At 31.8% G+C, this 27,681-nt stretch overlaps 1 protein-coding gene across 1 annotated transcript; it reads right to left on the reverse strand.

Moving 5' to 3' along the window:
• Positions 1-25,413, reverse strand: LOTGIDRAFT_114260 (hypothetical protein; the record flags this gene model as incomplete). Its single annotated transcript, XM_009052746.1, has 15 exons — positions 1-160; positions 296-369; positions 615-692; positions 1,056-1,145; positions 1,438-1,522; positions 1,751-1,806; positions 2,150-2,213; positions 2,502-2,554; positions 4,532-4,603; positions 6,229-6,260; positions 21,693-21,756; positions 23,534-23,621; positions 23,881-23,981; positions 24,643-24,684; positions 25,351-25,413. 15 exons carry the CDS (start codon positions 25,411-25,413, stop codon positions 1-3), a joined length of 1,122 nt encoding a protein of 373 aa, XP_009050994.1.
• Between the last annotated feature and the right edge of the window lie 2,268 nt (positions 25,414-27,681).

Consider the following 27,681-nt stretch of genomic DNA (forward strand, 5'->3'; position numbering starts at 1 on the left):
CTAAACAATAACATAAGCGTATTTATTATAATTTGAAGGCCTACTCACTTGGACTATTATGTCTTTGGCACTGGTATTAAATAAAACTCTGTCACACCACGACGGACATCTTGTTTTCATGTAAGTTTTACCATCATTTACATCTTCACTAAATGGGTAACTGTAAAAAGGCCAACAAATTAAAAAATGACCCTTCTTTTTATGCACATTATTGTGTTTGATATGATGATGGATATTTTCACTAAGACATGGCATTAGCTAACAAATAACCAGACAAATTGTTAAAATTTCTTACCTTGGTGGGAAGTTTACTTCAAATTCTTCTAATTTATCATGAAATGCTAATAATTCTTTATCAAACTGGTGCAACTAAAACACATGAAAAAATAAATACTTATCATTATCTCCAAATCTATGATGAGAAATCAGTATTTGACCACCAGCTAATATATACCTTACTTTATATTGTTTGGTCTTATTTTCATGATATAATTGGCATGTATACTTTACTCTGAGAGACACCCAGAATCTAATATCATAATTCCTTCAAACTCATTGGATATTTAATCTGTTTGTGCTTGGATAAAATATAAAATACCAAGAATAGTACCTACCCATTTATTAGAATTAAAAAACAGATCTGAATGTTTATCATGATAATCAAAACCTTTAGTTTCTAATGTTAATACAACCTGTAACATAAACCATTCTTCTTAGTTCATAATAGAAGTATAATCAACAAAAAATGACATGTCAATCAAATGACATTGATAATTTATGCGCATATTTAAAAAATATTCTGCACAAAACACTGCAACAAACAATTTCTACTTTTACTACTTTTAACTGATGATTGTTGCCAGTATGATGAGAACTAAAATATATATATCTCTTGCCGAATTTTTAGTGTAACAATTTGTAGCCACGTTTGAAATACAAACTTAGAAACTCAATTAGAAAATAAAGTGAAACTGTTATATATCATACATATGAATGTAAAAAGTTTGCCTTGGAAGAAATATTTATATCTCACTTCTGTTAAAGATAAAGCTCACCTTTTCATTGCCCTGTTCTGTAAATACTATTTTATTTATCTGTTCTTTTTTACCTCGAGTTTCTTTAGATTCTGTTTTACTGGTGATTGCCTGTAAACCAAAACAAGTTTTTAAAGCTAGATTGATGGTTTTATACACAAATAGTAATATAGTTAAACTTCATATTTGTTTGTTCAATTACTTTTATATGCTATTAGTGAAAATATTATTTGTTACAATGAATATGTATGAATATTAATTCAGCTTAACAGAATGTCCTGATTAAACTCTATACTACGTGGTATTATCAAAAAACGAAGGTGAAATGATGAAAATTAGCAGAAAAGGCCATAGATTAAAAATTTTAGTATATAGACAGACCTTGTAATAAAATACATCATACCTTAACTAATTGGTTTGTATCTAATCTGAAATTAAAATCACCAAACATAAAAAATGGCACTGATTCATAATTATCATTCTCAAATCTGAAATAGAAGAAACAAAGTTTATTGCAAAAAAGAAAAACCTAAAAGCTTTCAAACAAAAGATAAACTTATAACTTGAGATACAAACAGGCATCTGAGTTCATGTTTGAATCAAAAGAGTATAATGTTGTGTCACTGCCTAAGTGATATAAATTGAAGTATATTTCTCAGTATATAAGATTCAGTTCAATGGGATATTGATTTTATTAAACAAGAAGGGCTATGTACCTCTGTAAGGTATGAAATAATGCTTGCTGCCGGTTCATACTGTATAATGAAGGACTCTGAAATAGACAATCATTAATACACTAATTAATATATCTCTACATATAACATACATAATATGTTAATACAGGACTAATATTGGTATGAAAATATTCATAAATCATTTGGCAAAGCTTGCAATCGTTTAAGACTTCTGAAAATTGTAGTACGCTGAGACCAGCTACGACTTGACAATTGACAATACAGATGACTTTTTCAGCTTACAACAAGGCATGACAAGAACTCTCTTCATGAACAAGACAACTCTTTAATGGGTTGGTCAAGTTAGTATCGTGGAAATCAGTTTGAAACAATTCAAAGTGAACTATATGATAATAACATAACAAGATAATAAAAACTTACAGATTCCATAGCTAGGATGTTAGAAGCATCATGAAACAGATGAATATTGATCAAATCAAACACACTGAAATATGATACATATCATATATTTTCACAAAAATCATGCAATCAAGCAAAAATTCATCATCTACAAAGAAATGAGGTCTTCGAGTAAACTATTGTACATAACTATTGTTGATAACATTATTTCGGTTTTTATCTTTCAGAAATCTTTTTTGAATATGAGCTACACAATTATCACAGTAGTGGGTGTTCTGTGGTAGAGTACATATGCTCACTCTTTCAGAATATCTGATACCATTCTTACAGGTCTACTAAATTTTTATAGTATATAAACAACTGAGATATTTACCAATTATTTACACTCCATCTTGTCCGTAAAAAACCTTTCCTTGACCATTTAAACTGAAAGTAGAATCACAAGGTCAGGGGAGGGAATTTGCTACTTTGATATTAACCATTTCATATTAATTATACAACCTGAATTTTGCTGCCAACTCAAAGACTAAATCTAATATATACTAAATATTAACTTGATGGAGATTTTTCAATTAGTTAGTTTAGATGTTGCAAGTTATAAGCACTTGAAAATCCAGTTGTTCACAAACTCTGTCATTTGCTACATCAATGTGAGCCCCGCCTTTCTTAATGCTCTCTTGAGTTAAGTGATTTATTTGATTTAAATGATATCTAATTACAATACATATTACATCAATAACCTATATATCATGCATGTCAAAACTAAATTTGAAATGACAGAAAGTTAATATTATTACTAAATAATAGTGGATCCTAAAATAGCTTCAATAAACTCACTCTGGTAAATAACGACATGTGATTGACAGATTTCAAACTCTGATATACCAACCCATTAGATTGCAATAGATAAATAAATATTTATGATTTAATAATATCATGTTTTTACTCAGAGTTTAAAGTTGATAAATGAATATGTAAGACATAATAGACATATTTAAACAGAACCTGAAACATGTTGTTACTCTGAGTTTTACGCTGTGCAATTTTCTATATCACCACTCAATTGATATATTGAACACTATTTCAACAGTGGTATTTCTATATTGCTTTACAATTGATGTATTGAGCACTATTTTAACAGTGGTATTTCTATATTGCTTTACAATTGATGTATTGAGCACTATTTTAACAGTGGTATTTCTATATTGCTCTACAATTGATATATTGAGCACTATTTTAACAGTGGTATTTCTATATTGCTCTACAATTGATATATTGAGCACTATTTTAACAGTGGTATTTCTATATCACTCTACAATTGATGTATTGAGCACTATTTTAACAGTGGCATTTCTATATTGCTCTACAATTGATGTATTGAGAACTGTTTTAACAGTGGTATTTCTATATTGCTCTACAATTGATGTATTGAACACTATTTTAACAGTGGTATTTCTATATCACTCTACAATGAATGTATTGAGCACTATTTTAACAGTGGTATTTCTATATTACTCTACAATTGATATATTGAGCACTATTTTAACAGTGGTATTTCTATATTGCTCTACAATTGATATATTGAGCACTATTTTAACAGTAGTATTTCTATATTGCTCTACAATTGATATATTGAGCACTATTTTAACAGTGGTATTTCTATATTGCTCTACAATTGATTTATTGAGCACTATTTTAACAGTGGTATTTCTATATAGGTCTACAATCGATGTATTGAGCACTATTTTAACAGTGGTATTTCTATAATGCTCTATAATTGATGTATTGAGCTTTATTTTAACAGTGGTATTTCTATATAGGTCTACAATTGATTTATTGTGATCTATTTTAACAGTGGTATTTTTATATAGCTCTACAATTGATGTATTGAGCACTATTTTAACAGTGGTATTTCTATATAGCTCTATAATTGATATATTGAGCACTATTTTAACAGTGGTATTTCTATATTGCTCTACAATTGATTTAGCACTATTTTGACAGAGAAAATAATTTGTTATTGTATATGATAGACATATCTCAAACACTACAACTACTTGAGTGATATTTATTAAATTAATATCTTTTATTAAGAAAATATGCCATTTGAGAATTTCCTTTTTTTTAAATTGTTAGACTTACATATCACATTAGATAATACAGTATTTCATTTAAATTGCCAATATCTAAAACTCTAAATCTCTTGAGGGAAACATTAAGTTGAAATTGTACGGTATTTTTTCAGTTTTCATTTAATCTATTAAGATTATATTGATCTAAGATTCAAACTCTTTGTCTGTGTCAGATTTAAAGACCTTTTCCATGTCTTATCATTTAAATAACTGGCTTGATGACAATTATTCCACAAAACCCGATAATAAAATTAAATAACATTATACCAACCTCAGGGAAGAAATGCTGGGGAAATTTGGCTTTTTCTTTGATAGGAATATTCTCTATATTACCAGATAGTACCTGTAAAATAGTCCAGTTTTTCATTAGAAACAAAAACTAAGATATATATAAATCTATCTAAATATCTCCTGAATAGATAGATGGATAGATAGGAAGGATAGATAGGAAGGATAGATAGGATAGGTTAGATAAGAAGGGATAGATAGATAGATAGATAGATAGATAGATAGATAGATAGATAGATAGATAGATAGATAGATAGATAGATAGATAGATAGATAGATAGATAGATAGATAGATAGATAGATAGATAGATAGATAGATAGATAGATAGAAGTTGAGAAGAGTTATATTTTGATATTGTGTAATTCTAATTTAATATTTCAATTATTAAAAACAATAACACTCCCAAGTTTGACTAAATATTATTCTAACCCCGCGCCTACAACTGTTGAAACAGGTCAAGGTTTAATGATGAAATAGGTCAAATGTCAGGTAGTAAAGGTCACCGAGGTCACCCAGCGTGGGTACATTATATATTTATGATGGATTGTTTAGTCTATGTTTTATGATGATTGAAGACTTGTCATTGTTTTATTTTTTACTTTTGACATCCTTTCAATTTCTGCATATATATATGTCTTAATGAGGTCAAAAAACACAGTGTTATTTATCAGTATTGTGAAAGACCAAAGTTTGTTTTTAGTATCCTGAATTTGTGCCGTTCCTAGAATATGAAAGTGGGCAATTACATGAAGTGTGCAATGACGGATATTTTTTCAGGACAATGATACAAATTTGCCTATTCCATTTCTCCTCAATTTCACGTTCTCTTCAATCAAGAAAGGAAGGTTCTTTGTTCCAAATGCACTCGTTCCATGTCAGAACTACAATTTTGTCTGGTAGATAACATACCTTCTTTTCAGAGCAACCTTGTGTTGTTTGTGATCGAAAAAGAATGAGCAAGCGTTGAGATGGTTTCTGCCCAAAATTTGGCATCATTACTAAACCATATTTTGCACAAAGTGGTGTTTTCTAAGAATTATTAAATTTGGCCCAAGAAGGGACCAATGAATTACTAAGAGGAGCTCAAAGGCTTTTAATTCCCTATGTAAAATGACAACAGACTTGAAAGTTTGTTGCTGTGGAAACACCATTGCCTGCATATAGAAAAGAGATGATCTTTTTAACTTAAATTCCATTTATTCAAACTTTCAATTTCTAATCCTACTCCCAATAGAATAATCACTCAGTTTACAGGTCTTTATAATATCTCAATGTATTAGATTCAATGATGACTGATATTGCCCGACCTGTTAGAAGGAAATCAATCTAAGCTGTGATAGAATCAATATGGTTTACACTAATGGATATTATTTATTGATGTCTGTTCGGGGAAATATCTCCTGATCTCTTGTCCAATATGATTTGGTCTAAGACCAACCTTGAGGTTGGGTCAAGTCAATATTAATGTCTGCTGAAAACCTCCATGAACATTAGTGCCTGAATCAAAAGTAAAGGCCATCTGTGCATTAGACACTTTGAATTGCCCCTTAGTCAAAAGTAAGGGCAACCTGAGTTATAGTCCCCTTTCTCAAACAGTATAATGTCCACCAGCTTCATGATGATTTTTAGTTTGTTCAATGTTAAATGTGAAGGTGACAAGGAATGAAAAGAATACCTACCTCTCTACCATAAACAGGAACAAATTTACAATCTGAAATATACAAAATAAACAATGTTTTAATTTAAACATGAATTTAAGGCACAGAAATCTAATGAGAAGCCATACATAGCCTGAAGAGTTCCCTCAATTTTCAAAGGTATTAGTCACCTAAACATTTACTACTGTATACCAGCTGATAGATTTTAACAAGAAGTTTTTGCTAATGACTGAAGACCGGAAAGTTGACAACGCCCTTAAAGTGACCTCAGACTAAACAGGGGCCGCAAGTCAGAAACTAATTTTGAAAAGTACTATACATTGCTAAATTCAAGATCTATCAGCTGGTAAAGCAAATATTTAGACAACTGTACAGTATACCTTTTATCATGACTACTAAATAATGTTAAAAAAGACTAGAAATTATATTAATTAGTCTAATATTAATTTAACCTAACTGTACTGATGTTGTCTAATCATATTTAATACTCTAGAGATATGGAAATCATTGATATCAACAGGAAGTTAGTCTGATATATTATTGGCAGGGTTTATCACAAACTATATGTGAAATAAATATACCAATTAACTGTTTTTAGATATTTGAAGGGAGACTGATACAGTGAGATTAATGCTAGATTAATGCTAGTTCACTAAAAAAAAGTGAAATGACCCATGGGACAAATCGATTACAATTGAGCCAAATGCAGTCAGTCTTCCTGTCAAGGGATCTGATTGGCAGTATTTGCTAGCATACAAACCAATCAAATCACATTTGCAAACTTCTGTGATACAAAAAAGGTGGCTATTGCAGTCAAAGTAAATCAGTTGGTAGTAGCTTGACGTAGATAAAATGTGGTAAGAAATAACCTTCTGGCACCAACAGAAAGCTATCAATGTTTACTGATGACAGGGTAATTGTGTGGTTACTCCCAAATGCCCCAAGTATCACCAAACAATAAACATGACTGGCTGAAATATATTGATTGACAGAAAAGCAATATACTAAATGCCTCAGATAAATATATACATGTGATACTGTCTAGATTATCTCATGCATTTGATAATTTATTCCATTTTACAAATTAATGGAGTTTTACATCATACTTTCTGCATGTAATGAAGACTGGCAACGCTATGCAGTGTACAATGAGGGAAAGTGGTATTAGCCTGCTCTTTTCCAACTGTTGAGGTATCATGCACAGCCTGTAGCACACTGGGCCTCAGTTAAGTTGTCCCGTCCATACTAGACTAGATATTTTTTCGATGTCAGCCCATACAGACTGCATCACAGACAGAAGGAAACCGAGATACGTTTTTGAATTATCCAATATGGCAAATTGACCAATATCTACCCCATTCTTTTTGTGGGTTTCAAACTGTTTGTGGTCTTATGCATAGGTAGAGCCGAGTTTTCTGTCAGGTCCTCCAGCTGGGAAAGACAATGTTTAGATTTCTATAATTGCTTTAGAAAAAGATCTAACATACAGATATAAGAACTTTCATTTAGTTAACTTTCATATAAAGCAGAAAACTACAATCTGCTTTGAAAGCAAAAAGTAAGAGATTAATTTATGTTTTCTCAATAGTATGAAGAGAATAAAACATTATTCTGTAAGAGAGAATATCTAGCCTTCAGATGAATTAGGTGTATAATGCTATCATATAACTGTCTGTTATTTCATAGAATATTTCATAACATCATCAGAATAATACAAGTCACATGACAGGGTGTATATTGTGTCATACTGTTATTTTATAAATCATTTATATATTGGTTTATGAGGAAATAATTGAGTTCTATTGAATCTATTATTCACTACCTTATTAGGCAAATGAATGCAGACATCATAATATGATATAATGATATATCTCTGATACCAATTTGATAATCAAGGGTTGATATTTTTGTAAACCAAATCAAATGACCTGGAACAAATTTCAGAAAACAACAGATGAGCATTTTCTACCACTGAAAGGCCAATCACTGTAATTTAACTTTAAAGAGTTTTTTCTAAAGTTTTTATGTCTATGGGCCACACTGATAGCATCAATTTGTGCCATTCCAATTTTCAATCAGACGTCTGTGGTTCCTGCGATTCCACTAAAACTAAGCATTTTATGAATTTTGATTGTGATTAGTGATGTCAATAAACGCTTAGTTTTAGTGGAATCGCAGAATTCTGACAGAAGTCTGATTGAAAATTGAAATGGTGACAGATATTTTACCTGTCTAGCGTTGATAACAGTGACAGGTATAACAGAAATAAAGTCTTGAACACCAGCAGGATTGTTACCCTAAAAAGATCTTGACAAAAATATGAGAAAACCATTTAAAACAGGCCAGCAGTTTATCTATTTTACTATCTATTAAAGCAGATTAAATCATACAGGAAGAACCAGCTTGTTCTGAATATATTTTAATTAATTACAGATTTCTAGTATCTTAACATCGGTCAAGAAATGGTGAAAATTACAATGATACCACCAGATTGTTTCTGAGTTACATTTCAACATGTTTCTAAACTATAACAAGTAGGAAATGGTCACAGAACAACTGTTGGTCATGTGGTACTACATATATATAAACTTATCTTGTCAAATCTATTTATCATGATAAACCATATCATTCTAACATTAAAAACATAGGCCATAACAAGTTCAACAGCTGGAAACATATATTAATCATTGAAAAAACATTGTGTGCATCATTCTCAATGGACCTTTTAGTACCCTATTCATAGTACATATTGTTTGCAGCATGCTACAGGTGCCAAGACATCTAATGGCCTAGTATAACTATTCACTCTAAGTCCAACATTACATTGCATGGTCTTGTCTGTTCTCATTATTCCAAACAAGTGCCAAAAAGTAGAACATTAAACTCCATTTCATCAACAGTAAACAACAGCAGTTTCTACTTTATAAACAATATCTTAAAAACATCTGAGTAGAAAAAAATATGGAATTCAGAATTCTGCAGATTTCTGCTGCATATTTTAGTATACTTCTAGAAAATCCAGAGACCTTATTCTCCAAAGCTTAAAATGATTGTAGTGCTCCAGTCATCTTGTTGGTTTTCATGAATCACTGTTCATGTTTACTGTATGAAAGGCAAGAAGTCAAAATGACAAATGTCCACTACTGGCTTCCATAAAAGAGGAATAAAAAAACCATAGAAAACATAACTAGCTATAGTACATGATGTATAATAAATAAAGGAATAAACATATGTTAATACTGAAGTTGATAAGTCAACACAGTGGTTATACCTTATCATTATTAATAACTAATAACATATGGTGAAAATAAATCATATTTAATATTCATACAGATACTCATCTTCACAATATCAAGCTTTTATGAACTTCATCTTATACCTTGACTGAAAGTTACCTTTCTTGTATCATGGAATGCATCGATTTGATTGGATTGTACGCCAGCCAATACAGCCAATCAGAGCCCTCGACAAAAAGACTGTAAACTTTATGTTTATTGTTCATAGGCTTTCTCTGGAGAGCTCTGAATGACTGTATTCTCTGGCATACAATCAAAGCCTTGCATTTACACACATATGTGACACAAGAATAGTTGCTTTTGCAGTCAAGGTGTAAGACAAAGTTAGTAATAGCTTGTCATTGTGAAGATGATAGATACTTAACTCAATATTTTTGAGCAGCTTGAGATAGATAAATGTTAATTGTTTATATATTATAAGATTTTATTAAAAATAAACTTGAAGCTTGTCACGTTAATTTATAGCTACACAAAATCCCGCACAGTCAAATTCTGTATACGAGTCTAGAGCATCATGGGATTTGTTTATCATATCTTGTCCAATCAATGCCAACTCGACAATAGTTCCAACCTGCTTCTTCAGGGTGAAGCCTTAGATGGAAGGGCAGAAGAGTTTATATGAAAATGCGCACAGAAGCTCCAGATAATATTACTACTAAACTTAATTACCATACTTCTTTGTATCTGCAACTAGAAATTGGTTTAATAAATCTAGAGATTGTATATTCATATAGTTTGGTTCTTTTATTTATTTTTTCAGCTTCTAATATCAAGAAAATGTGATATTAAGTTTACAGGACAGATCTCTTAAATGCCTAATGAAGTAATTTCTATGATATATAAACAGTATAATAATTGATATAAAAACTGTTATATTATAACCACAGTACATAATATATAATCAATATAACATTCTATTTTACATCAATTATATACCAGCTAAATATAAAATAGTCTGGCTTTCTTATATAGTCAATATTCATAATATATTTTATAATTCTCTTCTCAAATATTTTTGTTACTTTGTTGGACATCATATTTTATCAATTATCTTGATAAACACTATACATAATCAATGAATGAATTGCAAACTGCCACAAAAAACTGATCGTAAGATTTTTTGACTAACAGAGATCTGTTTTTTTACATCATTAAAATGTCATGTCTTCAGGGATTTTGAAAATGTCATTGAGCACTATTTTAACAGTAAAAACATTTGATGTTGTCAGAGTATACATACAGTATTTATTTGCATTGATCTAATATTTCTTCTTATATGACCGTATCACTCTTTATCAACATGTCTACAACTGATTTTCTCTCTGTTGATTTTGAAATGTAAATGGTAGACACGGAATACTTAATCTATCATTAATTTTCCTCAATATCATCCACATTATAGGTCTTCTTTCATTTCCTCAAGACACTTTTATTTGGCTTCTACAACCATCTTTTTTTATCTAAAAACTGCTATTTGATTACAGAGATTGGCGCCAGAAAATACTATCAGGAATTTAAGAATCAATAGATAAAATTATCCTAATCATATTCTAACATTTCATAAAGCCCATCTCAGCTTTTTGTCTGACTTCTAAAAGATATTACCCTAATGTTGATTTAGAGAATTATAATATGATGTATATCTAAGAAAGATGAAAAAAACATACACATTTTGTCGTTAGTTCAAACACACAGAAGTAAAATACACATTTTTGAGCTTGAACCAAATTTGAGCTGGACTGTTTATTGCTAGTAATCCAAAAGATTATCTGCCCCCCCCCCCTCCCCCCCCTTCCTGTCTTTGTCATTCTTCAGCTTATCTTAATCATTTGATACCAATTTCATAGCTTATTTTCGATCTGAGGCTCAATTCTTGTGGCAAGTACGATCCATCAAGAACACCTGATGTCACTAGAAGGTTATGTTTAGCTTACAGCCCTTAATTCGACCCACAAACAGTTTTTAGTTTGAGCTCTATAGATACAATGTTTTAACAGTGAGACTATCTAATGCCACTCACAGAGCTAATATTGTTTATTAGGTTTACTAATTCAATCAACCTCTTCATATTGAGTTACTCAAGTTCTATATTGATCTCTTCAATCAACCAATATAATACGAGAAAACAAAAAACTCCCATCTTCTCACCATCTTTTATCTTTTGTCAGTTGAAAAGTAATTATTTCTCAGAAAGTTGTGAAAGTGTTTTAGCATCCATTTTCATTGCTCCATCACGCTGACACCTGACTGCCTGTTTTTTAGCGTTTTCCTGACAAAATGTGGTCTATAATAATGCTATTTTTAACTTGGTTAATGGATAATAATGCTCGCTAGACACAGAAACCTTATTCTTTACCACTGTTGATTAGCTATTGATAGTTAGTAGGTGGCAAGAATCTATTATCACTAGAGATTATAATAGGTAGTGTTCATACATTCTATATTAATAGCAGTCTAGTAACCTCACACTACCCTGCCTCTTTTAATCTTTATAAAACTGATGGCAAAAATTTTGTGTTGCCCCTGCCGAGGTTTGACCCCCCTTAACAAAAATTCTGTAGACCTCCTTGAAGATGGTCAATGCTATTTAGTGTGGGGCACACAATTTTCATCCATTTTGTTATAATCTTTCAGGGTTCATATCCTTAAGGACTTAACAAATGGGCTAATACTAAATGTAAAGATACATTTTTACAAAAAATATTTTTTGCTACAGTTTTACAGGACGAGGTTTAGTTAAAGCTTCCAAACTGTACAAGTAGACTCTAGAGCTAGTATGATCAGTCACTCAGTCAAACATGGAGAAAGAAGGTTAACATGTACTAATCAAACACTCGTTAGATGCAGTAGGTAATAGAAGTGATGACAATATAATGAATGCCTGATGATTGCTGGAATACAGACTAGAATTAGGTTAGGTCTGTTTAGGTCTTGAGAATCTCTCTATCTCAGACAAGATCGTTGCATTCATCCCACTGATAATAATCAAGATGCTTTATGGTCAAGTAATAGATAGGATTGTGGTTCATAGTAAATTTGTGTACAACAATGGCGGTTTTGTAGTTGATAGTAAAAGAAGTATATCACTAGATTATCTTTCTCAAATTTCCACTTTCTAATAAACTTTCTCAATTTAAGAACTAAAAGCTGATCTTATCTTAATAAATGATCATTCTGAAAACCAGGTGAGTTGACAGTTAGTAGGTTACTATGGTAATTTAATAAGCAGTGGAATTTGTGAAGAAATGAATAAAATATCAACAAGAAATGGGATATTTTCTGTTTCCTGACAACCATTCTATATTTTCATCTCATTCACAAAACTAGGTGAGTTGTAAGTTAGTACTAGTAACTTGTATGTAGGATACTAATGGTAATTTACTATGAAGTGAAGAAATACAGAAACATCATTAAGAAATGAGATATTTTCTGCTTTCTGGCATTCTTTATGTTTTAAGCTCATTGAGGAAACTAGGTTAGTAGGTAGTAACTATTGTGGAGACTACCAATGCTAATTGAATGTGAAGTATAAGTAATAGACCACAGAAGATTCTACTTTCAACCCTAAACAGATAACAGATCATTTACCATCTCAATAGCATAATACCACATGGTGATGAACTTTCTGAAAATTCAAATTGACTTACTCAGAAGCAGAGTGCCAACAGGTGTTTCAGAAAGTAATAGACCCTCTCTATTCTGAATAGATAACAGAACATTCACCATTTTAATAGCTTCATACCAAATGTTGGTGAACTTTCTGAAAATTCAAATTGACTAACTCAGAAGCAGAGTGCCAACAGGTGTTCCAGAAAGTGAAAGTCTACAGAAGATGATCTGATATTTTATTTTCAACCTTGATTAGATAACAGAACATTTTTCTTAGATACTCAATGTTGGTGAACTTTCAGAAGATTTGGAACAGGTGTTCCAGAAAGTCAAATCATTCATTTTGAAAGCACTGGAATCCCACCTGGAAGGGTTGGGATATAGTCTTTTAAATATTGTTTTTCAAACTGATAAAGCTTATATCACTATTAAGAATAAAAATTTGGCATCCTGTTCTTCTTCAATTCATCAAATACCATGTAATATTTGCCTTACAAACTGAAGTAAGTCAATTTCAACTATTGCATCACTTTTCAGAATCAAATTTTGGCACCAATTTTGCCTTCAATTCGATAAAAGCATACAGAGTATTTTCAAACTGTTTTCATTTAAATGACATTAATATTCTCAAAAGCAGATATTTCCAGGATTCATCATGGCATCAACAGTCATAACTGCTATTTCTTTAACAATTCTACCTGTTCTTATTAACTGCAGGTGATTATCAAAGACAAATATCAGATATTTATGTCAACAGATGGAATTTTAAGTCTCAATATGTTACTATAAATAACATGATAATAATCACAAGAGTAGACAAGATAGAAACTCCTCATTAAATATATCACTTCATCTTTATAATAGATCTGTCTTAGCAATTACCATCATGTTTTTATTTAGCTGTATTAACCAGACATGTCTGACTGGAGCTCAAAAATGGCAACTGAAGTAAATGAAAACATGCAGAAATTGTATGAAAATTCTAGCTGTTTTAAATTGATTGACATCAAGCAGGTTTTTATAGGATTATCACATTCATTGGTTGGTAGATGACAGTTTAATGTCCACTTCCAGCTAACTAAGTTACAGTAGGGCTGCAATGATTCACCGATGAATCAATGAACCGCAATTCTTTCTTTCTTCTTCATTTTCCAAGTAAGACTTTCACATCACAATTTGCACAAATTCATTTCTAACTTTAAAAATCAAGATTTTTTTTCACAATTTCTCACTTCTAAAGGTTCTCAAGTGCTTAATAGTGACAAACATTACCAATTTCTACTATTTTTTCTCTTTCCTTCTCTAATAAATGAATCGCAATAAATCGTATTGTTGGGTGAGTATCATATAGTGTATTGTATCACAACTTAAAGAATCATTGCAGCCCTAAGTAACAGCAATGTTGGTTGGCTGGTAAATGACAAGATAACGTCTGCTTCCAGCAAACTGATTTTACTGACTAGGTAAGTAGGTAGTTGTTAGTAAATGTTAACGTCTGATATCACCTACTAATTATTATATTCTTATTGACCGTTGTTTGTATGTTAATGTAAGTTTCTATGACCCAAATTTTCACCCGATTAACACAAGTGGCTAAATGGGTGTTTATCTTAGTATTGTTTATGATCTAAATATTGAAAGAATGGATTATTATATCATATTGTATTTGTTTTATGATAATCCATTATTTTTCTGTGACATTCAAGCCAGTGGATTTTTCTAGGAAACATCAGGGTAGGGGGCCTATCAGGGGCCGCAAAATTTTTATTCTTTCACAATGTAAAATGATTAAAAATTTGAAAAGGGGGTGGGGGGCAACCGCAGGCTAGGCTCTTTTCTGGCCCCATCCCTGTAGAATCGCTGCTGATTCCAGCGAGCTTCCATTATCCAATTAAAACAAAACAGCCATTGTGACATATTCGCTTTTTAAAGAAACCAGAAATTTATTTTATAAACAGACACTCTTGAGAGGAGCTCCAAACATCAAGTAGATTTCAATTGAAATTTATAAGAAATTGTGTTGTTAATTGCTGTTTAAATTATACAAATGCATCATTATTTCTAATAAAATGATAAATAGTTTCTAAGGAATTTTTTCTGTAATTCTCGCTTTTGTTTAATCAATTTCGATGAAAGGAAAAAAAATCAATTACATTTTTTATCATGTTTTCTGCTTATTAAAATAAAGAAAAGCATTGAGTCAGCAAGTCTCAACCTTTATATATTCTATCTTTCATCAATAATAGCACCACAATTTCCATTAACAAATAATAGTGTATAGATCAGTTTCTACCAACCAAACCAATCATTGTCTAATATTACCATTGATCAACAGACATTAAATGAAATCAAAATTGTATGTTTATACTGTATTTGATTGCATCCTTATTTGGTTGTATTTACATGCCATTTTCACTCAATTTTCCTACTCTTTTCGCCGTATTTACGTCTTTAGCAAGCCTTCCTTCAAGTGTATTTGCCTGTTTATTTGGTTGTATTAGATTGCTGATAAAACAATATAATTGTATTTACATGTCATTTTAACTGCATTTTTTCTATTCTTTTAGCCGTCTTTAGTTAAAAGCTAAAGCAAAACTAAGCCTGATGGTTGTTCATAATTGTTTGTTTAGATGTATTTGTTATTTCATTGAATTGTATTTAGCTGCAATTGTTTGTTATATTTTGTTGTATTTGCCTGTTACCAGGCTGTGTTTGCTGTGTTTAGATGTCAGTATTGTTATATTTGCTGATGAATAGAAGATACTTATTCTTTATTTAATAGTTGTTATTTTCAGCAGCCCCGAAAGCATGTTTTTCGGGCAAAAATCTCATAACTAGGTTAGAAATTCAGGGCAATCTCAGATATTTCGTCCCCCCTCGGACATAAACCTGGCTCCACTTCTCGTTATTTTGGCTGTTTTTGCAATAGGTCCTATTAGTTCATACTAAAAACAGTATTATCTCTATCAAATATACAGTCATACATACATTTACCTCTACATTAACATTGACAAAATAGGGCTTAGTTCAATCAAACGTAACCCTTAAATGCAGTCAATTGAAACTTATGTTCTGTCTGACTTCGTATCATAAAAAAGCCATTATAAACCCAGGTATATGTATGTCATCCACACTACATGTTGATAATATATAGTAAGGATAGTATCTGAAGTTTATTTTAGCTTGGGTCAGCATTGAATTAAATATATATATCACACTTGGAGATCTAAGATTCTATTTACTATAGGATTTTGAGATTTCTGATAGCCTTCTTGACTTCCAACAATATCAACCAAGCTTAATCATTTTTATCAAGCAAATATCTAGATGACAATATCCCTTTAAAGTCATTGTTTTTTCATTGAAATTTAATTGCAGAGCAAACAGTACCAGAAGCCTCTGTTTAGCCTCAAGCAATTGGGTCCAAGTTTTTTGTCCAATTTCAGGAGCTGACTTCACAATGCATTCCAAATCACTTCGGGCGTATAAGTGTATTTACCTCTATATTCTTGGCATGAAATTCAATTACATAATGAGGTGTAATTAGACAAGAAATAAGATCAACTTGGCAGAGTCTCAGTTTATAAACCAACATACATATTATCAAATAATTATAATTGATGATGCTAGTGATACAAGTAATTAAGAAAAGATAAGATAATTAATATAATTTCTTATGAATCAACAGGTGCTCCTTTCAAAATATTCCGTAAGTCTTGTAGAAGTTATTAACAAATAGATAGTATTGGTGCCATGAGTACCAAATAATAACAGAATTTGGGAGCATAACATGTACATCCATTAAACATACTACTTTTGTGCTCCTGATAGATTAAATGAAGACCGTCAATGCCATACAGTATGCAATGATGGAAATTATGCAAATTCCCTATTCTCATAAGGCCATATCCTCATTATGCAAATTTAGAGTTCTAAAGACGCTTTGTCCATACTGCAACTGTAAGTTGGAATAAAAGAGATGCCTCAGTTATCAGTGTCACATATTGGAGCAATTGGTTTAAGGCATAAAAGGGTATCGACTTAAGCTTATGAGCTTTGTCTATTGCAGATACCATTCTAACTCTCATTAAAATCAGTGATAAAGGAATAGAAAACTGGCTACAATTCAAAATGGCAATAAACCGAGATATTCTGTATACTCTAGGCCTTTTATACAGAGAAATGTTCATAATTGTCATATGAATGTTTATTTAATCATCTTTTAGCAGTAATTGTAAGTTTTTGAGAGTTTACATATCAATTGAAAAGTTATAAAATAACCTACTGGAGTGGGTATTTAAATTGTATTCAATTATCGTAAAATCAAACAGACCTGCCACCTGTTGGGTATGTTACTTATACTAGATAGAGTTAATTGATACTAGAATAAGCTTATAATCTGAAAATATAGATAAATTCATGTTGTAAACATGGTCTTCATACAGTGTTTAATTGGCAAACTAACTGGGAAACTAATCTGTTAGATTCTATTTAATAAGTTTTCTTTTGGTAACCTAAGACCTGTTTTGCTTATATATTTTCATATGAACCTATCCCAGCTCTAGGAATTGTATGCTTACTTTACCCGGTAGTCATAAAGAGGGTTCATCCAAAATACCCATCAAAAGCCACTGTTCAGTTTTTGCTCTTATTTTCTATTGCACTTTGTAAGATACCGAATGCTTAATGGTGGCCATACTTACTGTACTAATTCCAAATTGTAATACCATAGGGTCATGTGACAACGGTAGTTAACATGGACTGGTTGTTCAGGAGAAGTGTGTCTAAGTAAAGCCAGACTATAACTTTGACACTCTATTGTCTAAGGTTATTCTCCAAGTTGTAAAATTTCCAATATAATTCCAGTAAATATATGCATGATAGAACATAACCAGCCAAGATCAATAAAACTTCTATCAGAAATAATAAAACTTGGTTTATCTTAACAGAAAGATTATATTTGTCTGCTTCTTTACACTACAAAATAATCTGAAATGATGTACTGTTAAAATAATGTTGGGGTGTATGGTCTGCATTTTAAATAATATATCAATTGGTATCTACAAATGGTCTGGCATAGTTCCATTGCTTCATTGAGCTTATACTGCTAGAAATTCTTTGTTTAAATTCATGAATGATACCAAATTTGCTAAGAATGCACAATAAATCCACAAAATCTGGATCAATTTTTAAATGTTATTTGGTTCTTTTTTTGTTTTGGACTCTGTCAGGAGCAGGGCCACTGCACCACAAACAAATCTCTCAAGCTTCTACATTTTAGATCACAGGTACCTCATGTCACAATCTGCTTAGAGTACTTAAATAGTGTGCCAGTCATATTATTGACACCTTTCAGCTTGAAATGAACTCGACCACACATGTGATTTCTTATCAACAGGTGTTTCTTTTAATTACAAGTAAAATCATTAAAATCAGCCTTATTTTTTCAAGTTAGTCACCATATGTAATAACACATATTTCACAATACTGGTACAAGATATCCTTTACAACAGGCACTTTTGAGCTCATTCAGCCACAACTGGTAAATACAGACAAATCAACGTTCCTGATTCAAGTCCTAAGGTGAATCATTTGTAAAATAACTGTTTACCTCATTGTTACTTTTGTATCAATACAGTCAGAAAATAACAATTTAATTTTCAAAAAGTATAAAATGAAAATTTACAATAACAAAATATTTTCACTGTGAAGTTCTCAAAAAATCAATTTTACAGCAATATAATAATAATTTAAAAAAATGGAAATTTGTATAATTTTCGTTTTCTACATGAATTCACAAAGTGATAATATAAAAAAGTGTAGCAATCATTAAAAATTTAACAAACAAAAACTTTCAATTGATGTTTTATCATTTTATTTTATCAAATTATCAGTGGGAGTTAAAATAATATTAATTCAATAAACTCATTGTCAAGAGTTCCTCTAAACTTTTTATGCAAATCGGAAACATTGAAAGCATCAATTTGTACCAATGTAAGTTTGAGTCAGACGTCTGTGGGTCTTGCAATGACATGTAAGAAGCTGAATATCTGAGGGTAATGGTGAGTTGACAATCTCACACAGTTATTAAGTGTTCTGAGAGAGAACAAGCATGTCCTGCATTGCTTTCCATGACTGAAAAAGTTATTACTCTCGTGAAGCCTAGCCTCAGGTTATAAGTTTTAGCACGTTATTTTCAAATACCCATCCTCCTCTCCCCTCACCCTCCTTCCTTCCCTCTCTATAAAAATTTTGAATTAATCATGAAAAACATAATTTGTCCACTTTATTCTAACGAGTCAGAAATAATTAGGACCAGTCAGTTTTCAAGACCATATTCAAAGAAATATTTATTTCACAATATGCACCTAGATTTTACATTCTATTACTTACATTACACATTATAAATAGCCAAAGTCTATAGAAACTTTTTTTCAGAATGAAAATGTGAAACATGTGTGTTTAAATAGAAATATGTAGTTTGTAAATTTTCTAGTCTATATGTATACAGACAATGTTATGGTAATTTGAAGTCATGGACAATGGTAGAAAAACACCAAAATAGCCATTGAATGAATTAACTTTAAGAATAACACAGTGGTCAAGGGTTTATGACTGATGTAAAATATTTATACCGGTATATAACAAACAATAACAAAACATTTTCAATTTTATAACATCAATTGTAGAGCGATATAGAAACACCACTGTTAAAATAGTGCTCAATACATCAATTGTAGAGCAATATAGAAACACCACTGTTAAAATAGTGCTCAATACATCAATTGTAGAGCAATATAGAAATACCACAGTTAAAATAGTGCTCAATACATCAATTGTAGAGCAATATAGAAATACCACTGTTAAAATAGTGCTCAATACATCAATTGTAAAGCAAAATAGAAATACCACAGTTAAAATAGTGCTCAATACATCAATTGTAGAGCGATATAGAAATACCACTGTTAAAATAGCGTTCAATACATCAATTGTAGAGCGATATAGAATAACACTGTTAAAATTGCGTTCAATACATCAATTGTAGAGTGATATAGAAATACCTCTGTTAAAATAGTGCTCAATACATCAATTGTAGAGCAATATAGAAATACCACTGTTAAAATAGCGTTCAATACATCAATTGTAGAGTGATATAGAAATACCTCTGTTAAAATAGTGCTCAATACATCAATTGTAGAGCAATATAGAAATACCACTGTTAAAATAGCGTTCAATACATCAATTGTAGAGTGATATAGAAATACCACTGTTAATAGCAGAATGAACATTAACTTTTGTCGTCAAATCAGCTAAAAATATTGAAGCACAGCAGAAACAGTCTGAATATATGTCAGTAATCAATGGAAATAAACAGGTCCACATTCTGTTTTATCCTAAAAGCTGGGTCAATTGGAATGATAATAATTACATATACCCAATGCACATATGAACCATAAGGGTCAACAAGTGTATTAAATATGATGAAGAATTCATAACTATGAAGAAGTATAAGATATTCTTTGTGTCCTATTTCTAGTCTATTTAATGCAATCTTTTTAGACTCCATTAATGGAAACTTAATGATGTATGTATAAGTAAATAAAAATAGACATTTCAATATCAGGTCTTATTCATAGGTTTTAAAGAGACAATATTGTTAAGAAGCTTTCTTGGGTTTTAACTCATGCAGTCTTCACAGTTTTGGATACAAAATACTCATCAGGTTATTTGATTAGCAACATTATACATCTAGGACGTTACGAGATGTTACGAGGGGCATTTGGAGCTTCAAAATTGGGATATTCCACGGTTTCCAATGTCTTTGAGATTGGCGCTTACAGCAAAATAAAACAAATAAACCTTCAACAAAGACTTTGTGGACATGATGTCTGAAGTGATTATAGTGATTATAGCAACTGTATCAAACATATATACCAATAGATAAAAGTAATTCAAAATAAACCCTTTACATTCCCTTTAAAGAAAATACTTGAATACATTATAACTATAGAAATAGGTAAATCCTTTAAATAAACTGAAATCTGTTATTGGTTTGACGTCACATTCAACATTTTATATGATCATGTTAAACAAATATATCTTCTTAAAATAAACCTCAAAAACCCTTAAAACCTTTTACAAAGGGCAGCATTATTTAAACAATCTTGGAATGCCAATTGAAATTTACTTAATTGGCTTCTTTTAATGACATAGTTTAATCCAGTGAGTGAGCATTACAGATTGAAAGGTAATTTGCTCTATAAAAGTACAATTTGTTCTTTTTATTCTTAAAGACTGAATTGTGTAATTAAACACGTAATCAAAGATATAACCAATCAACGATGCAGGTTAATGGACAAAAAATAAAGCAGAAATGAAGAGGCTGGAAAATGGGAATAAGACTCTGAATACTTGTTGTAATAGAATATCATTTTATGAAACAAGCGCTTCTTCCATGACAGCAAAACTGACCTGCATCACTGACAAGGGGAAAAAAATATTCAGAACAATGTCAAAAAACAACTGAATGCAGGGCTGGTATATTACCTATAATAATAGAACATAAGATATTGAACTTACCTATAAAATCCCATATTGACACTTCTTCTATACAATCATGTATAAAATATAAGTTGCCCAGAGCCTGTAATTATATCATTCAAATTTCATTAAAATCATGTGGTATTTGTCAAACTAAAGCTATTTAAGAAGACCTAGAATAACACCTTCAAATAAATCTGATACTTCTTTGCATTTTATTAAACCGTAAAGGGCAACATCTTCACAATGGTCAAAATAATAGGTCTTCATCTTATACCTTGACTACAATGGCCCACTTTTTTGTTTCATGGTCAGCCATTTGATTGGATTATTTGCCAGCTCAGGGCTCATGATTTCATGTATACAATTATTTTTTACAGTCATTTTGTCAGGGTCTCAGATTGCCTGTTTTCGTTGCATTCACAAACTTCTGTGAAACAAGAAAGTGAGTCATTGCAGTCAAGGTATAAGATGAAGACGTAATACCTTGACCATTGTGAAGATGGTTTTTAGATGGGAAAAAACAGTTATTACCCCACTTTATTTCTGTGAAAATACAAAATACTATTTTCATACTTTTTTTCCAAAAATATGGGTCTTGATGCAACTTGATTTTTAAAAATTTTTCCCCAGACCCAACATAGCAAGCTTGCGCTCATATACTTCCGCATTTTGAATCATAATCTCAACAGTTTGCTCTAAATTTAGTCAGTCTGAAACCACCACTGTATAGGTCATACAACCAAGGTAATATTGTTGAGCTATAACCTTTTACTCAGTCATTAAATTATAGAATTAAACAACACAATCCTTTGTGACCAGTTAATAGATATTTTAATGTTTCTTAAGGCAGTAAAAATATGGAATTTTATTCGAGTTTCACATGAAACCTACTTCTGGCATGAAACCAAGAATGTTGGAAACAGAAACTGTTTTTTCATTTAATACCTTTACTCTACTTTACAAAAGAAATGTTAATGATTTTAAAGAAGCACTGATCGTTTTAAAGGGAATCCCAAACCTATTCTACAACAATTATATTTTCTAAATCAGGGTGTGTGGAATTTTAAAAGATGACAATTAAAGTTCAGTGTCTCGGACTAATTTAATGTATTAACAACAACACAAAGTCAGTCTAGTGTAATCCCTGGTACACAGGGTGAATTGTTTCCATATGTAGTTCCTGTAATTCCATAAAATATAAGCGTCATCCACCAGTATTAGTGGGAATGTAGGAACCACAGATGTCTGATCGAAAATTGGCATGGTGCAAATTGATGATATCAGTGTCCCTTTATTTAGAAAATCTCTTTACAATCTCTTTAAACATTTATCATTTCTGATCACACAGATAGTTGCACACCTCTATATTTAGGAGATTATAATAAGAGATATAATTGAATTATAAGAAAAAGAAATCTGTTCTGGTCAGACCTGTATTGTTTATGTTATATCTTTATACCCTTGACTTCATTACTTTACTTATTTATAATACTACCTAATAACATTATTATCTATGTGGATTCTCTGAAACAGATGCTGAGTTCACCAAATCATTCATACAGTAGCATCAGGTGTTCTGAATGGTTTTATCCTGTCTCGCTAACGTCATCCATTGAAAACCACGCTTATCTATCAGTTATCAATCTTATTGTTTCGAAAATTTTCAATTAAATCGTTTTATAAATCAATATAAGTTTTGTTTTAGTTTATTGTTCATTCTTCTCAGCTTGACAATATTATACTCAGACCAGACCAATATATTTTCTTGTTTTTTGTCCAGTGGGGTTGATTTTGATTTTTATTTCTGATTTAAGTGTAGGGTGTAGGATCCGTAAAACTAGAAAAAAAATTTGTCTAAATACCAAAAGAAAACTTACTGTGAATTTATCAACTGCTGTATAATCCTCATCTAGAAATACACGAGCTCTGTCATATTTCTCCATTTCATTACACCCCAATATGATCCTGAAAGTTCAAAAATTACTATCTTAAAAATGTTTTTTTACTTATAATCTAATTTTAATTATAAAGTGCCTGAGATCAATCCTAAATATTGATACTACATGTTTAGTAACTGCTTTTAAAAGAAGTAAAAATTTAGGTAATTGCCTTGTTCATTGGCAGATTAGATCCGATTCCATTAAATCGATTGCCTTATATGTAACTTTTCATTATTATCTATTAAAAAAAATTTATCTTATTTCCAACTCTAAAAAGAACTTACTTAACAAATTGGTTAACATGTTGCATAGAGGCTTCATAATTCTTCCCTCCTACCTCCTGACAATGGATGGCAATAAAGCCTGGTTCTAGTCTAGATATACACTGAAATTATATTGTCAAAATATTTAGTACGAGGCTTTTTAATGCATTTATCAAAGAATATCTCACAGCCCTGATCTTCAGGATGTTAATATTGTGTACAGAGCTAAACATGATTTACAGCAATGATTATTAGTTTTAAATTTAATTTTGATCTCACTTGTTCAACATTTTCTATGAGAACTGCATTTTTTAAAAATCCGATTATATCTTAGATGAAATTGTTTGAAACTGGGGCCTCTCCCTTAAAATTTAAATTTAAGAAATATCAAATAAGGAAAAAAAAGCTGAGTTTAAAATTTATTTTAGTGACTAATGCAGTCAGATGACTGAAACACTAATATCATCTAGAAAAGTTAAGTCTTTGAGAATCCGTAGGATTCTGGCCACATATTCTCGAAAACGATCTTAGTCGTAGGACATCCTTGGAACAGAGTTATAGGTTAAGACCCTAGGACATCCTAGAAACAGAGTTATAGGTTAAGACCCTAGGACATCCTAGAAACAGATTTATAGGTTAAGACCCTAGGACATCCTAGAAACAGAGTTATAGGTTAAGACCCTAGGACATACTAGTTAAAAGTTAAGGACATCCTAGCTCGTTTTGAGAATAAGCGGCCTGTATACTTTTTGACCATGATCAGAAATATAATTTCACACTTACCTGAGTGAATTCCTTCAACCAGGGTTTGAACATCTGTTCAGGCTACAAAAATAATTCAATATGACATTATCAAAATATCATAAATAATCACATGTTAAGATGACATGAGACTTAGCCATCTCCATTGTGTAGCTGACTAAGATTATGGTTTAGACCAATTCTTAGCATTTACCTAATTTAAAACGAAGTTTGTGTAAAGGTAGCCTCATACTATAGCGATTACCAGTTGCGTACAGTTGCGAATGATGCAAGTAGTCACTAGATTTGATCACAACTCACAATTCAGTTGCATGAGAATTGCGTACGAAACTTCTGACCTCTATTCTTATTCACAAAGTCTATGGTGCTGCCAGGTTGTTTATTTCATAGAATGAATTCCACAGTTCTAAACATTGGTGCACCTTTCCTTTTTTGCATAAGAAAAGTAAAAGTTTGGTCATAGTGCTATTTAGAAGTAAATTAAGAGAAATTTTGCTAGTTGTGGATTACAATTACTGAGAGTAAGAGCAGAATTCCTGTTTGGTACCAAGTATCAAAAAGTATAAGTAATTAGTAAGAATAACAAAACACATTCAATGGTAATAACATACAGATGAAAATGACAACATGTTTCAGGTTTTGTTTTAATATTTGTAGATGGAACATAACAGAAATTTAGTAAAATGTATAATAGAATGGCACTATGTATAGTCATATTTCTATACTCACATCTTCAAATATTGACCCCACATTGGCACTAATCAACAGCACTCGAGTATTTTCTTCATCCATTTTCAAACATTTGGACAATACTCCACAAGCTCTCGTCTGTTGTACACATATAAGAACATTAAAACTGGGTCACTACCACTAAATATACAGTTAAAACATTAATAATACACGAATTTCTACCATAAGCTTACATGTTCCATTACATTTGACATTTTGACGTCAAAGCAAAGCAGCGCCATCATGCGGCAGAACATTCGCACCTGTTTTATTTTCGTATACAAATATTATCTCTAATTCTAACGTTCGAAACTTTCCCTCAATTTAGATAACAAAATAAACACGGATACATAGAAGATAATTCATTTAAAGGATGAGAGCCAAGGTTATAGACGAGATAACCCACTTTGCTGACGACTTAACTGTAAAATGAAATGAAATGAATGGAGTTTTACGTCCTACTTTTTTGTACCATGTGGTCTAATGAAGACGGACAACGCCATGCAAGGAACAATGAGGGAAATTTTGCCAGGACAGCGGCATTAGCCTGTTCTTTTTCGAATTCCAATTGTCGAGGGATCTTTAACGTGCACAGCCTGTAGCATACGATGCCTCGGTTTATTGTCCCATTCGAACGAATAGACGTTTTTTCCATGTCAGCCCCTCTTACCTGCATCAATGACAGAGGGAAACCGGGTTGAAAAATTCGAAGGTATCATCTCGACCTATGCCGGGATTGAACCCTGGACCTTCAGGTTAGCGAGCAAGCGTCTAACTGTAGACGAGTTGACATGTTGACGAGTCGACTAAACATCATTAAAAACATTAATTATTACGAATACGGGTTTTGACATGGTCATAAGTATGTCGCATGGGGGGGGGGGGGGGTGTTTTGGACACGCCTTGATTTTCGAAGTAAGACATTGTGACGGTCCGTTAGAACATTACATCCTTAATGTACAATCAACCCAAGTCAAATCAACCCCAACCCCCCTATTTACCCTCCTTGAAAGGCTCAAATAAAATTGCCATGTTATGCTTCCTGACAAGGGGTATATGTTGAAATCTGAATTATTCATTATCAATTATTACCATTATTACCTAGACCGACGCTTCTTACAACACATATACTGTGTAGGCCTACTGGCAGATCCGTTATACTCTCTTATAGAAGCACTGGCCTAGGTCACAAGTAGGGACTGTGAATGTGAAGCTTGCTCATATGGACAGTTTCGTATACGAGATTCCTATGGATGTAGTATTTTTCTGTTGTCTGTATCCGCTTATCAGTTGTTTCCCCTTTTACCAACAGAGTTTATTCGACTAAATACATAAATAGGCGTAGGAGACCTATCTTATATTACTGTCATATAAATAAAGAATTAAGTTAATATTGTTATGGCAGTTTAATCAGGAGGAACCCTCAGGTTCCAGGAATCAGGAAGTCCTCAAGGCAATTTGTCATACAGAAATCCACTATGAGCAGAACCGAAAACCAGATGCCGAATTGTGTGTTCTCAATAGTGCAGGTAGGTATGTCTTTTTAAGTGGAATACGAACCAAATGTCCTATATCACTTTTTGTGGAATATGAGGTTGATCCGCCATATATACGCATTGGCTAACACGTGATAATACTTAACATACATGGGTACAACCTTAGGTAACCCTTGTCATGGTCAGGGAAAGAGTAGGACGATTATTGTCCATTAAGCCAGTCGGTCGTTTACACCAAGTCGATAATCATGTGTAGAAATGCAATTGAAAGAAAAATGAATCTGATTGGATGATGACGTCTCTCTTGCAGACGATAAAACTATCGAAGACAATTAAAACTTGTTTTTATTATAAATCCTGTTAGGAACGTAATAATCTTGTCGTGAAAGCACGGGCACAGGCGAGATTTTACTCAAGATTCAAATTGCTGACAAAAATCGCAGACCACGACCGTTCGTGTGGTAGGGGAAAGAGTAGATTACCGTCCATTAAGCCAGAGAGTAAGGATTATTACTACCACAAATTGGGAATCACGCAACATTAGATGTTTTTTTTTCAGCAGATACGCGTATGTTTCAAGGCGCTCCTACAATCGATTTGAAATGTAACGATTTAGAGGTTGATGGAGATACAAGTACGGACGTAAATTTTACAGCCAGCGCAGTAAATGCTTCAGGACAGTCTGTTGATGATGGCTGTAAGGACGATGGTGGCAACAATGGAAGTGATCATTCACCTCTGACAAATAGATCAAGAGAAGACGGAGATATTGCTTTCCGATCTAAAACGTTTTCCAGCTCGGCAACTATAAACAGTCCACCACAACCCCGCAAGT

Source organism: Lottia gigantea, assembly GCF_000327385.1.
Source record: "Lottia gigantea unplaced genomic scaffold LOTGIsca_19, whole genome shotgun sequence".
Classification (NCBI taxonomy): Eukaryota; Metazoa; Mollusca; class Gastropoda; family Lottiidae; genus Lottia; species Lottia gigantea.